At 43.9% G+C, this 15,243-nt stretch overlaps 1 protein-coding gene across 1 annotated transcript in view; it reads left to right on the top strand.

Annotated features, from left to right (window-relative positions):
* The window catches only part of SBSPON (somatomedin B and thrombospondin type 1 domain containing), a 30,006-nt gene that overhangs the window by 7,032 nt on the left and 7,731 nt on the right, over window positions 1-15,243 (top strand). The window contains exon 2 of the mRNA XM_068984158.1: window positions 5,259-5,453. Coding sequence (XP_068840259.1) covers window positions 5,259-5,453 — 195 coding nt within the window. The remainder of the gene's footprint in view (window positions 1-5,258; window positions 5,454-15,243) is intronic.

Here is a 15,243-nt window from a genome sequence, read left to right as displayed (position 1 = left end):
AGAGCTTGTCACTTTCAAGATGTGGTAATGCCAGGAGATATAAATGGATTAAGAAGGACTTGATGGACTGTGGTTGCTGGGAGAAACTGGACTCTACGTAACCTTAAGGAGCAGAGAAGAAGTGCTCCTTCCAGGGGGCACTCTTTGGGGCCACCATTGCCAGGAGATCCCAGGCAACTCTGGCCCAGGTTAGGAATTTCTTCTATGTTTGGCTCTGGGAGTTTTGACTTTGTTCTACCGGCTTTCCTTCACACCCTGGAGCCTCCGTCAGTCCTTTGCCTTCTTATTGGGTTGGGCAAAAAGTTCATTACAGAAAAACTCAAACAAACTTTTAACCCAACTGAATACTTATGATGTGAGCAGGCCAGAGTCTGTTTCAATGTAGAATTTAATTTAGGAAGGAAGAGGACCTGGTCTAATGCCATTTCATTCATCCATCCAACAATTTATGGAGCACCTGCCATCTGCCAAGTGCTAGGGATGAAATACAAAATGAACAATAAACAAAATAAATACATATGTATTCCGAATTGTGAGCTTCCCTGGTGGCTCAGAAGGTAGCGTCTGCCTGTAATGCAGGAGACCCAGGTTCAATCCCTGGGTCAGGAAGATCCCCAGAAGAGAAGAGAGAAGAGAAGAGAATGGCAACCTACTCCAGTATTCTTGCCTGGAAAAGTCCCATGGACTGAGGAGCCTGGCAAGCTACAGTCCATGAGGTTGCAAAGAGTTGGACACAACTGAGCGACTTCATTTGGTTGGTATTCTGAATTATGGAGATGCTAGAAGGCAGGAATCACTGAGGTCTGAGAGGAAATAATTTTGTGGGGTGTGTATATGTGTGTGTGTGATAAGCCGGTCAGGAAAGGTCTCCCTGGAAAGGAAACAGTTCAGCTGGGACCTCAAAGATGAGCCAAACCCAGCCATGCCCAGTGTGGGAGGAACATTCCAGCAGAGGGAACACACAGCCAAAGGTCCTGAAAAAGCATGAGTGGGAGTGGCCAGGGGCAAAGGGGCCACTGTGAGCAGAGCTTGGAAAGAGGTGGTGGGGAGTGGGGGCTGGCTCCCAGTGGAAGTGACAGGCAGGCACAGGCAGGTCACCCAGGACTTGGTGGGCCACTCAGGGAATTTGAATTCTATTCCAAATTCAATGGCAAAACCTTGGAAGGAGTTTTAAAAGCCATTGAGAAAGAGAATAGTGGTACATCTTTTAAAGTAATTTTACTTGGATCCCACTTGTGTTCAGTCACTAAGTGTTGTCTGACTCTTTGAGACCCCATGGACTGTAGCCCGCCTGGCTCTTTTGTCCATGGGATTTTCCAGGCAAGAACACTGGAGTCAGTTCCCATTTCCTTCTCCAGGGAATCTTTCTGATCCAGGGATCAAACCCGCATCTCTTGAGTCTCCTGCATTGGCAGGCAGATTCTTTACCACTGAGCCACCCAGGAAGCCCAATTTTACTTCGATATGACTGGCTATTCCCCCTAGAACATAGGGAAATATCCCCTACTCTCGTGTGAAGATTCATTACTGAACTGTTTAACTTACTTTTTTTGCTCTTAGCTGTTCTCCCTGTGGCTATGGTGGGGACGTCTGATAACCAGAAGGCTCCAGAGGAAGGGACACTAGCTGGCCTGTAGGGGGAAAGGCTTGACGGTTCCTTGCATTCCGGATCTGTCCACTTGCCACTCCCCAGTGACCCCAGAGCCAGAGGCGTTCACTGCACCCAAAGTAGAAGCTTAGACATCCACTTCCTACCTCTGTTCTCTTCCATGTCTGATTCTGTCTCTGTTTCCCAGTCCCTTATACTTCCTGGGATCACCTCCCAAATAAATTGTTCTCAATCAGATCCATGTTTTAGGGTCCACTTCTGGGGAGACTCAACCTGAATGTTATGTGGAGTTGAAACAAAGGAAAATAAAAAAAGGCTTGCAGTGCTTCTAGGCACCCATTAAATCTAGGCTTCTTTCCTCTAAAAAGGGTAGGATGGTTCCATTAAATTCAAACAAAGACCCGGGGAAGCTGCAGTGAGCTTGGAGTCAGGAGCTCTTTCTGCTAGCTAGGTGAGAGTCTGCCAGCCCCCAGTGACAGCCAGTGAAATGTGAAGGATGAGAAAGTCATATGAAGAAAGACTGTTTTGTTATGCTGTATACAGATGTGAGTTAGGTGAGCTTTAGTGGGAAGGGAACAAGAACACTAATGGAAGAGTTCAAAAGGAAATCTGTGTCAAGCAGCTGAGATATATGACTTGTGGTAATAAATCTGTCAGAAGTTTCTGTTCTCCCAGCCTCCGTGACCAAAGATTGCTTGTGATCTGTGACAAATTGCAATCCAAAGAATCAAAAGTTCACAAGTTAATCAAGATGAGAATCTTTTGTGCAGAACAGGAATAAATACTTCAGACTCATCTTCCAACTCAAAATATTTTGTGGAACACCTGTCTACTGGTGAAACTCTACATGAACTTTTTTCACTTGTCTGACAATGAAGACCCCAAGATGTTCTTGTTCGGGGCCCAGAACTTTCTGATTCTCTTTATGAGGCTGTTAAAATCATAGATTGGGCTTCTCAGGTAGCGCTAGTGGTAAAGAACCCTGCCTGCCAATGCAAGAGACTTAAGAAACGTGGGTCCAATGCCTGGGTTGGGAACATGCCCTGGAAGAGGGCATGGCAACCCACTCCAGTATTCCTGCCTGGAGAATCCCATGGACAGAGGATCCTGGCGGTAGGGTCACAAAGAGTTGGACATGACGGAAGCCACTTAGCACACACATACAAAGTCATAGATTAGGAGGACAGGGCATAGCATTTTGCCAAGGACAAATATTAACCAATAGGAACAACAATTGATCCAATGACTCTGTGATTTGAGGGCTTTACCTATGATTCAAAGCAAATAAAATAAAGATTTATGAGACAAGACATAAATGTTGAAGAAATACTGGGAGACTAAATTCATCCTCCCATGTCAACTGTTACCCTATGGATAACGTATTGTCGTCGTTCAGTCGCACAATAGTGTCCTACTCTGCGACCCCATGGACTGCAGCACACCAGGCTTCCCTGTCTTTCACCATCTCCCAGACCTTTGCTCAAACTCATGTCCATTGAGTCTGTGATGGATAGGATATAACCAAGGCCATATAACTAAGTTTTGGGTTAAAGCCATGGCAAAATTGTATTTTATAGTGCCTCCAAATGTTTAATTTTTGAAACAAGTGTATATTTTTAAAGTGTATTACTAAGTGTAGTTCAAGCATAGGACTAACTAAACTCAGGGATGAAGAGATTTGGGGAAGAAAAAGAGTTATTAAGGGAATTAAGGACAGGAGGTGTCCTCCTCAACCAGCTCCCAACCTGAAATCTCCTTAAATGCCTTCTGGTTCTATGGGCCAATTGAATCACAGGGCTGTGAAAATAAACAGGGAAGGTTAACAAGAGATAATGAGCAGGAAGTGACCTGTTATCGATTTTCCAAAGGATGTGTGCATGGCAGATATTGGAAATGAACTCTGGTGTGGCTCATTCTTGCTTCCTAAGGTTGTTGACATGTGATACCTATAAGGTTTTTGTCTGTTTTGTTTTTAGGTTCACAGGATTTTGTTTTATTTATTTCTTTGCCACATTGCAAGGCATATATGATCTTAGTTCCCTGATCAAATCTGGAGCCCCTGCAGCAGAAGCACAGAGTCTTAACCACTGGGCCACCAGGGAAGTCCTACCTATAGGTTTTTAGATGATTAATAAAAGCAGTTTTAGAGCAGTTTGACACTCTTTAGTTACTGACCGATCTTTATGTTGTATGTTACCCTTTTCATGTCATGGGCAGTGCTACCGAATGATGTAGCTTCCAGACACCAGGAACCCTAAACTTGAGTGTGCTGAGAGGCAAAATGCGTTTTCAGGTACAAATTGTCAGAAGTCCCATCCGATTTCAAAGAAGTTTGGGTGTTTTCTTGGTGAAGACTTTGAAAACTTGAACGTATGAGGATGATTGGGAAAAGTGGGTCACATTTTGTGGGAAAGGAATTTTGGCATCCAGTTCAGGGTACATCTTCTGTTTCTTTGTTTTCCTCTTTTCTTATATCCAATTTCAAGTCTTCAAGTAATTCAATTTGAAAACAGTACAGTCCTTTTAAAAGACTCATTAGGATTTTAAATGAAAAAGTTAAATGTGCAACCACATTGATTTTTACAGTCATGGGCAGAGAATTGAGAACCAAATTCATCCCCTGACTCTGCCCCCATGCCTGACCATGGGTATTCTTACCCTCTGCGGACCCTGGTTCCTGATCTGTAAATGTCACCTCATACAGTGTGTGAGTCCCTGAGCCACGGAAGGTGAGAATAGAGCACCAGGAGAAACCTATTAGATAGGGGTCATTGGTGTGCCTCCCTATGCCATGTCTTAAGGAGGCACATTTTCTGATAAGAATTGACCTGGGTAAGTGATGGGATGGTGGGAGAAGTGATTGGTGGGAGAAACACCTGTTGTTTTTTTCTGGCTTCACTGGGTCTTTGTTGCTGCACATTGGCCTTTTCTAGTCTCAGGGAGCAGGGGCTATCTCTGGTGCGGGGTCTTCTCGTTCTGATGGCTTCTGTTGTTACTGAGCAGGGTTCTAGGGCCACTAGGCTTCAGCAGTTGCCAGCTAGGGCTTAGCTGCTCTGCAGTATGTGGAATTTTCCCAGACCAGGGATGGAACCTGTGGCCCCTCCATTGACAGACAGATTCTTAACCACCTGCCCACCAGGGAGGTCCCACCTTTTCTGTTTTAGAATTTATTTCCTTTATGTTTTCTACAATGAATGTGTATTACTGCTGTTGTTTAGTCGCTACGTTGTGTCCAACTTTTTGCGACCCCGTGGACTGCAGCGCACCAGACTTCCCTGTCCTCCAACAATGAGTGTGTATTACTGTTGCCCTAAAAATATTCTGGAGAGAGGAGGATAAAGTTACAATCAAAGGAAAACAAGAGCAAAGAGCTGATCTAACACTGGACTGTAAGAGGAAGTACCCCAAAGGCATCAGGCTCTTACTCGGGTGGGTCCTGGCTCAGACCCACCTTCATGATCTGGGAACATCTGCCCGCCTCTAAAGGATACCCGTTTATCAGTTCACCATCAGGGCGGGTGGCGTCAATGTCAACGTTGTGCGCCTGGCAAGATGTGCACAGCCTGAACTTGACTGTATGTCTTGGCGGGAACGGCCTGGCAGGCGCTGGCTGTGCTCAGGTGTGCGTCCCCGTCGTGCTGTTTTTCAGCTCGCCCGTGCATCGTTGGGGAGTGGAGTCCCTGGAGCGGTTGTGCTGGCCAGTGTCGGCCCATGGCGCGCGTGCGGAGGCGCTCTGTGCAGCAGGAGCCTCAGAACGGCGGCGCGCCCTGCCCGGCCCTGGAGGAGAGAGCCGGCTGCCTGGAGTACGCGACGCCGCAGGGCCAGGACTGCGGGCACGCCTTCGGTACTGCGCTTTCCTTAATTGCTGTCCCTGGGTGGTGAGCATCCAATTCAGGCACTGCAGGGAGCGGGGTGGGCCAGGCTGCGCAGAGGAGATAGGAAGCTCAGGAAGTGTTAGATAATGTCTTTATCATCAGATGCATTAAAGCCCTCCCCAACACCCGACCCAGCCCTTCCCATTTATAGCTTGTAGGTGGGCCCCTCCGGCGCTGCAGGCGCCAGCTGTAAGGGACTTGCACTGTGGTGTTTAGCAAACTTTGTCAAGCTGACCACAAAGGACTTAAGGTAGGATGAGGCTATTTCACACAGGATAAGATGCGTTCAGTAAGGATAACTGGATTTCAGCTTTCACCGCCATCCCTGTTTAATCAGGGACACTCGCATACCTGTGAAAATAATAGAAAAATTAGAAATTCCTGTTGTTGTTTAGTTGCTCAGTTGCATCTGACTCTTTGTGACCACATGGACTGTAGCCTTTCAGGCTCCCCTGTCCATGGGGTTCTCCAGGCAAGAATACTGGAGTGGGTTGCCATGCCCTCCTCCAGGGGATCTTTCCGAGCCAGGGATGGAACCTGTGTCTCTTGCATTGCCCTCGAATTCTTTACCACTGAGCCACCTGGGAAGCTCAACAAATTCCTAAAGCATGATAAAATGATTCTCTTAAAAAACCTGTTTCTCCTCCCAGACCAACTGGATTGGGGCTGATGTGATGAGATTTTTGATTTGGGAAGATTGTTTTGGTTGTGGGCTGGCCCAGGAGACCCAGAGTCAGCTCCTCCATGAGTCGGGAGCCATAGGAAACTCACAAAGAAACAAAAAGGCCAAAACTGGTGTGTTGATAGGGGTTGAATCTGATAGAGCAAAACACTGACTTCTCAGGGTAGCAGAGATCATGTTTTTTTTCATACAAACCTGGAAAATTCCATGTCAACGTGATCCTCCCTGAGTTGTTTTGCTCCTTTGTTCTTTCCACACACACATGTTTATTGAGCATCTCCTGGATGCCAGGCACTGGGTGCCAATTACAGTGGGGAGAAAAGTTGCTGTGGAACCTGCTGTCAGGTAGATCACAGTCTAGCGGGAGGGGAAGATGATAAGCAGATCATCCTAGGAAACTAGTCCCAGAGAATTACCACTGCAATGGTAATTCAATGGTAAATCCAACGGGGTATGGAACAAGGGCTTGTCTATTGGGTCAGTGGGTAAAGAATCTGCCTGTAATGCAGGAGACACAGGACTTGCGGGTTCGATCCCTGGATCAGTAAGCTACCCTGGAGGAGGAAAATGGCAACCCACTCCAGTATTCTTGCTTGGAGAATCCCATGAACAAAGGAGCCTGGCAGGCTACAGTCACAAAGGTTCGGATGCAACTGAGTGACTAAGCACTGCAAGCATAGGATATCATGTATGGAACAAAGGAGAGGTGTAGTGAGTTGTGAGTGTGTGTTGTAAATACCGTCTGAGCCAACAAGGAGGTCCCATGTGTGTTGTAAATAGATTCCTTGGTGGAGGAGGGGATCCACAGAGGCTAGGAGGGGAGGGACTTCCCTGAGGATATGATGAGGCTGAAAAATGCAGAACCATCCAGGTAGAGGGAACAGCGTGGTGAGCCAGACACTCAGGTGTAGGGGGGTTGAGGATCTGGGGACTGGTCTAGGAAAAACTCATGACCGCAAGAGGCAGTAACACACAATGACCTTACAGGTCGTGTGAGAGAGGATGATCAAAGGTTGCACTATGGCGACCACCATCCAGAGGGGGAACAGAAGAGTCTGCCAGGAGTTCGTGTATCCAGTTGATGTCAACTAAGCAGCATGGTTTGGAGTCCCTGCATGAAAGGGCTTCATAGGGCAGGTGTCATGGTGGCTTGGGGTCTTGCAACCATAAAGATTTACCTAATCAATGGCCAGCAGACGATGGGTATGTTTCACAGGATCTGCAAAATAAGTAGGATCTAAATGGCTAAAAATCTGCTTGTTTGGCTATTTTAAAAACAATCAAATGTATAAAACTTTTAGTTTAGTGCCAGTAGGGTTATGTCTCATTTTGTTCATTTTTGGCTGTGCTCAGCCTTTCTCTAGTTGCAGAGAGTTGGGGCTACTCTCTAGTTGTGGAGTGCGGGCCCTAGGGTGCAGGCTCAGTTGTTGTGGCACACAGGCTTAGTTGCTCTGCGGCATGTGGAATCTTCCTGGGCCGGGGATCGAACCCATGTTCCCTACACTGGCAGCTGGATCCATTAGAAAGAACAACGGCATCGCTTAGTTACAGGGATGGGCTGCTAGAATGTATCCCAGCTGCACAGGCTGACGCTTCAGTGTGGCACTAGGGTGCTCAGCACCCTTCCCAGGCCTGGGTCTCTTCGTAGCAGGATGGTAATGCATATCCTTCCATCTTTTTGTTTGTCTTCAGTTTCCTTCATCAGTGTCTTACAGTTCTCAGAGTACAAGTCTTTCTCTTCCTTGGTTCAGTTTATTCTTAGGCATTATATTCTTTCTGAGGCAATTGTAAATGAGATTGTTATGTTGATTCCTCTTTCTCATAGTTTGTTACTAGCCACAGTGTATTTTTGTGTATTGAATTTTGGGTTGTACTGGGTCTCCACTGCTGTGGGCTTTTTTCCTAGTTACCTCAAGCAGGGGCTGCTCTAGTTGTGATCTGTGGGCTTCTCGTTGTGGTAGCTTCTCTTGCTGCCAAGCATGGGCTTGTGGGCTCATGGGCTTCAGTAGCTGCATCACGTGGGCTCAGTAGTTGTGGCTCCCAGGCTCTGGAGCACAGGCTCAACAGCTGTGGCACAAAGGCTTAGTTGCCCCACGCCATGTGGGATGTTCTCAGATCAGGGGAACCTGTGTCTTCTGCGTTGGCAGGCAGATTCTCTACCACTGAGCTACAAGGGAAGTCCCTGTGTATTGATTTTATATCTTAAAACTTTACTGAATTCATTAGTTTGAACAGTTTTGTTTTTTTTTTTGGTGGAGTCTTCAAGGTTCTCTATGTATTAATAGTATCATGTCATTTGCAAATAGTATCAGTTTTATTACTTCCTTTTTGACTTGAATTTATTTAAAAAAATTTTTTTGACTCATTGCTGGGACTATGACTTCCAATACTTTGTTGAATAAAAGTGGCAAGAGTGGACATCCTTGTTTTATTCTTCTCTTAGAAGAAAAGTTTTCAGCTTTTCACCACTGAGTGTGTTTGTGGGCTTGTCATATATGGCCTTTATATGTTGAGGTACATTCCTACTGTATCCAGTTTGTTGATATCAACATCATAAATGGATTTTGAATTTTGTCAAATGTTTTTGCACATGTATGTATGGAGATGATCATATGATTTTTATCCTTCATTTTGTGAATGTCTCACGCTGGTTGATTTGCAGAATCAATGAAACCATCCTTGCATCCCTGGAATAAATCCCACTTGATCATGGTATATGATCCTTTTACTGTATAATTGAATTCAGTTTGTTACTGTTTTGCTGATGATTTTTGCATCTATGTTCATCAAGGATATTGGCCTGTAATTTTCTTTTTTTGTAGTGTACTTGTCAGGTTTTGGTATCAGGGTAATGCAGGCTTCATAAAATTTGTTTGTAAAATTTTCCTCCTCTTTGATTTTTACGAAACATTTGAGAAGGATTTAGAAACGTTTGGGCTTCCCTGGTGGCTCAGAGGTTAAAGCATCTGCCTGCAATGCAGGAGACCTGGGTTCGATCCCTGGGTTGGGAAGTTCCCCTGGAGAAGGAAATGGCAACCCACTCCAGTATTCTTGCCTGGAGAATCCCAAGGACGGAGGAGCCTGGTGAGCCCCAGTTCATGGGGTCACAAAGAGTTGGACACGACCGAGCCACTTCACTTCACTTCACTTCTTTTGAGAAGGATATTAAATATTTTTGTTATGTTTTGTAGAATTTTCCAGTAAAGCCATCTAGGCCTGGGCTTTTGTTTTTAGGGAGGTTTTGTTTTTTCATTACTGTTTCAATTTCCCTATTCACTTCTTTTGAGAAGGATATTAAATATTTTTGTTATGTTTTGTAGAATTTTCCAGTAAAGCCATCTAGGCCTGGGCTTTTGTTTTTAGGGAGGTTTTGTTTTTTCATTACTGTTTCAATTTCCCTATTAGTGGTCAGTCTATTCAGATTTTCTGTTTCTTCATAATTCAGTCTTGTATGAATTTATTTGTCTAATTTGTTGATATATAGTTATCTGTAATAGTGTCTTATGATCCTTTATATTTCTGTGGTATTAGTTGTAACTTCTCCTTTTTCATTTCTAATTTAACCTATTGGAATCGCCTCTTTCTTTCTTGGTGAGTCTAGCTAAAGTTTGTCTATTTGGTCTGTCTTTTCAGAAAACCAGCCCTTCATCTCATGGGTTTATTCTACTAATTTTTTAGTCTCTGTTTATTTTCACTCTGATCTTTATTATTTCAGGAAGCAGTGAAATAATATTTTAATCCTCTTGAAATAAGGACTTGATAAACTGTGAAACAGCCTACCAAAATGCAGAAAACACTAAATTTAAGAGATTCACTCACAGGAAAACACCTTTTAGAGAAAAACACGCTTGGTATTGTATTATTGTTGTTTAGTTGCTGAGTTGTGTCTGACTCTTTTTGATCCCATGAACTGCAACACTCTAGGTTTCCCTGTCCTTCACAGTCTCCCGGAGCTTGCTTAAACTCAAGTCCATCAGGTTGGTGATGCCATCCAACCATCTCATCCTCTGTCACCTCCTTCTCCTGCCCTCAATCTTGCCTAGCGTCAGGGTCTCTTTCAATGAGTCTGTTCTTTGCATCAAGTGGTCAAAATACTAAAGCTTCAGTATTGGTCCTTCCAGGGAACATTCAGGCTTGATTTCCTTTAGGATTGTATTAGCTTTTGTCAGTACCTCAGAAAGCTGGAGGCAGCACATTACCACAAACTTAGTGACTTAAACAACACAAATGTATCATCACACAGTTCTACAGTCAGAAGTCAGACATAGGTCTTACTGAACTTAAACCAAAGTTGTCAACAGGGCTGAATTCCTTTCTGATGGCTCTGAGGGAGAATTGGTTTCTTTGCATTTTCCATCATATCAGAGGCTTCCTTTTCTCATGGTCCCCTTCCTCCACCTTCCCAGCCAGACCATAGCATCTTTCTGTGCCTCTCTTCAGTCATAATATCTTCCTCTAACTCTTTGAAGGACCATTGTGCTTACATTCAACCCATCTGGATAATCCAGAATAATCTCCCTATTTTAAGTTCAATCGAGTAACATCTTTAATTTCTCTTTGCCATGTAACATAACATATTCACAACTTCTGGGGATTTGGACATGGACATCTTGAGGGAGGCATTATTTTGCCTGTGATGGACAGGGAGGCCTGGCATGCTGCGGTTCATGGGGTCACAAAGAGTCGGACACGACTGAGGGACTGAACTGAACTGAACTGATGGATATAGGACAGTGTCATCTCTCTGGGTTTACACATGAGGACATTGGAGCTCAGTGAGGTGACAGCATGACAGGTGATCTCATTGCCCTAAATTTTATGAGTTCCCCCCCTTGATAGTGTTTTGCTTCTAAGCATTATCATTCAGTTCAGTTCATTTCAGTCGCTCAGTCGTGTCCGACTCTGTTATGATTATTATTATATTGAAAATTAATATTGATAATGTAAATCAGTGAATTTACATTATCATTATGAATATTCAGTTGCTATTAATATATTATTGTAATATGAATGTTGATAATATAGAAATGTTAATACTATACAAATGTTAATAATATTGATATATTATTATTATATTGGGTTGGCCAAAAAGTTCATTCAGGTTTTCCCATGATATCTAACAGAAAAACCTAAACAAACTTTTTGGCCAATCCAATATTTTAAAATCACAATTACAGAGTCTGATAACTAAGTAGAAATATAAAGGCCATGCAAGGCCAGTGAATAAAATATGATCATGAAGACACTAATTAATGATCAAGTAGCCATTGGTGGCTCAGCAGCAAAGAATCTGCCTGCCAAGGCAGGAGACACGAGTTCGCTCCCTGAGTTGGGAGGATTCCCTGGAGAAGGAAATGGCAACCCACTCCAGTATTCTTGCCTGGGAAATCCTGTGGGCAGAAGAGTCTGGTGGGCTGCAGTCCATGGGGTTGCAAAAGCAGTGAGCACAACTTAGTGACTAAACTCACACACAGCCTTTGCCCTCTTCCAGTTTCATTTAATGTGCATTGTGAGTATATATTTTTTATCATAAAAGCAAACCCAGAAGCATATATTACGTGTTTGTTGCCCATGCTGACTACTGTTCATGTGGGTTTTCCTTCTGCAGGATCACTGTGCAGTATTGTGAACCGTATGATTCTAGGCTGGCATCATTTGTCAAATTTTCATTCCATTCTCTTCAACACCATATCTACAGACTAGTGGTTCTAAGCCTGCTTTTGTGACACCCCGTTGTGTCAGAGGGCTTTATGAAATTCTCAAAGCAAATTTAATTTACTTTCACGTTCAAAGTAAGTACGTGCGGTGCCACTCTTTTAGAAGTGGAAGTTGCTGTAAAAGCAAACAATGGTAGGTTGATGGGATGCCAGAAAAGTTGGCAAATAGTCTGTTAACAAAGAATCTATTACATTGAATATTGTTGCCAGGAAGGGGAGAGGCGGGGGAATGGGCATTTATTGAAAGCTTGTGTCCTAGAGCACCAGCTATGTGCTGCCACACAGAAGCAGAAGGGAGACTGGAGGCAAAAATAACTTCTAAATTACCCACTGCTCTTAGTGAAAAATTAAATTTGTGGGGAATGTTAAAAAATGGAGCTAGCTCAGAGACCTCTAGGTGATCTGGCTCTTGGCTTGTTTACTTTAGACTCGTGCCAAAGGGAAGGACACCCCCTTAGTAGAATGTGCCATCCAACCAAGCTTGCCAGGACACAGAGGAGACAAGGTCCAGGGTTGCCTGCTTAATTCTATGATTGGTCATAACCACAGAGACTCAACACTGAGTTTGAATTGTTACAGTTGTCCAGTTGCTAAGTCACTTCCCAGTCTTTGCAACCCCATGAACTGCTACACATCAGACTCCTCTGTCCTCTGCTATCTCCTGGAGTTTGCTGAAATTTGTGTCCAGTGAGTCAGTGATGCTATCTAACTGTCTTATCCTCTGCTGCCTCCTTCTCCTCCTGCCCTTAATCTTTCCCAGCATCAGGGTCTTTTCCAGTGAGTCAGTTCTTCGCATCAGCTGGCCAAAGTATTAGAGCTTCAGCTTCAGCATCAGTCCTTCCAATGAATATTCAGCGCCGATTTCCTTTAGGATGGACTGGTTGGATCTCTCTGCAGTCCAAGGGACTCTCAAGAGCCTTCTCTAGCACCACAGTTCAAAAGCATCAATTCTTTGGTGCTCAGCCTTCTTTATGGTCCAACTCTCACATCCGTACATGACTACTGGAAAAATCATAGCTTTGACTATATGGACCTTTGTCTACAAAGTGATGTCTCTGCTTTTGAATAGTAGGTCTTAAAAAACAGACTTGATTCTGTACTGGGGCGCCTGCTTGGTCATTTACTGTTTATTTCCCCTTAACTTCCATGAGCCTGTTTTCTGATGAGAAAACCTCTGTCTAGACAGAGCTTTGGTGAAGATCGGTGGTGTAGACTATGAAAGCACTTTGCAAATATACAAGGTGCCCTCCTGCCCCAGGCCCTCCCCAACCCCTGAGCCACACCTCGCGCCCATCCCCCAGCCTGAGGGGCCTCAGAGTGTCAGGGCTAACTTTTCCCCCCTTTCCTATCTCCGCTCTCACTTCACAAGGGGACGAAAATGGAAAATGAAACCAAATTTAAGCAATTTATCAGTAATATGCTGCCATATTGAAACATTAATATTAATAAACTAGTGAAACTTTGTCATCTGTGTTGTAATAGTCAGACTGCCACACTTTTGAGCCTTGAACATGTTTCTTATGCTCTCTGGACCACAGTTTCCTCATCTGTGAAATGGGAAAATAACTGGACCTATCTCAAAGGGTGGTTGTGAAAATTAAATGACTAAGAGATAGGAATACCAGACCTGCCTCTTGAGAAATCTGTATGCAGGTCAGGAAGCAACAGAACTGGACATGGAACAACAGACTGGTTCCAAATTGGGAAAGGAGTACATCAAGGCTGTATATTATTACCCTGCTTATTTAACTTATATGCAGAATACATCATGAGAAACACTGGGCTGGATGAAACACAAGTTGGAATCAAGATCGCCAGGACAAATATCAATAGCCTCAGATATGCAGATGATACCACCCTTATGGTAGAAAGCGAAGCAGAACTAAAGAGCTCCTTGATGAAAATGAAAGAGGAGAGAGAAAAAGTTGGCTTAAAACTTAACATTCAGAAAACCAAGATCATGGCATCTGGTCCCATCACTTCATGGCAAATAGATGGGGAAACAGTGGCAGACTTTATTTTGGGGGGCTCCAAAATCACTGCAGATGGTGACTGCAGCCATGAAATTAAAAGATGCTTACTCCTTGGAAGAAAAGTTATGACCAACTTAGACAGCATATTAAAAAGCAGAGACATTACTTTGCTAACAAAGATTCATCTAGTCAAAGCTGTGGTTTTTCCAGTAGTCATTTCTGGATGTGAGAGTTGGGCTATAAAGAAAGCTGAGCACCGAAAAATTGATGCCTTTGAACTGTGGTGCTGGAGAAGACTCTCCAACAGAGAGAGTCCCTTGGACTGCAAGGAAATCCAACCAATCAATCCTAAAGGAAATCAGTCCTGAATATGCATTGGCAGTACTGATGCTGAAGCTGAAGCTCCAATATTTTGGCCACCAGATGCGAAGAACTGACTCATTGGAAAAGACCCTGATGCTGGGAAAGACTGAAGATGAGAGGAGAAGGGGATGACAGAGGATGAGATGGTTGGATGGCATCACCGACTCAATGGACATGAGTTTGAGTCGACTCTAGGAGTTGGTGACGGACAGGGAGGCCTGGCGTGCTGCAGTCCATAGAGTCGCAAAGAATCGGACATGACTGAGCAACTGGACTGAACTGAATGTGTGAAAAACACTTACTCAGGAGTGCATCACTGGTAGCTGTTTTATTATCTCAGAACTTTTTCTTCGGATTTCATATGAGGAACTGTAGTCCTACACTTACCCTCTACTTCCTAACCAAGTGTTTTTTCCCTTGAGCTATAAATTAAGTGCATTGCCTTTGAACTTTTATAATAACATGCCCAATACAACTTAGGAGCTCAGGTAAATGTTTTGAGCTAAAGAAACATATTCTGAAAATGTTATAGTTTGACTGGTAGGATGCTACAAGGATTTAGCAGTAAGTATATTCCTTACTTAGTGAATAAGTCCATATGTGTGTCAAAAGAACAGAAATGAAAACAGTACATGAGAAAATGAAAACCCTTTCGATGTTTGTTTCTGATAATTAGGTCTAACAGAAACAGAAGGATCCTGACGTACATGCATTCACTTGTCCTTTTTGATTCCGCCCGTGAATTTTGGAAGTTCCAAAGCTACAGTCACATTTAGAAAGAATGACATGTTCTCTTCGGAAAACAAACATGCTATCACAGCAAGAGACACTCAGCTGGGTGTCTAGAGCTTACACAAGATGTGGGTAATGTTCAGACAAGAGATTAGGTGCCCAGCCACATGGGACAAGAATGTGCCTCCAACTCTTAGGAGCAAGTGGCTATGCTTATGTTTCCATGTAATAGAAAAAATGACATCTCATTCAGAAAATCTAAAGAATTCAGGCTGCCACCTCGTGGCTGGAA

Source organism: Capricornis sumatraensis, chromosome 11 (assembly GCF_032405125.1).
Source record: "Capricornis sumatraensis isolate serow.1 chromosome 11, serow.2, whole genome shotgun sequence".
NCBI classification, from domain to species: Eukaryota; Metazoa; Chordata; class Mammalia; order Artiodactyla; family Bovidae; genus Capricornis; species Capricornis sumatraensis.
Note: the sequence above shows the minus strand (reverse complement) of the source record. Positions and strands in the feature narration are given on the sequence as shown.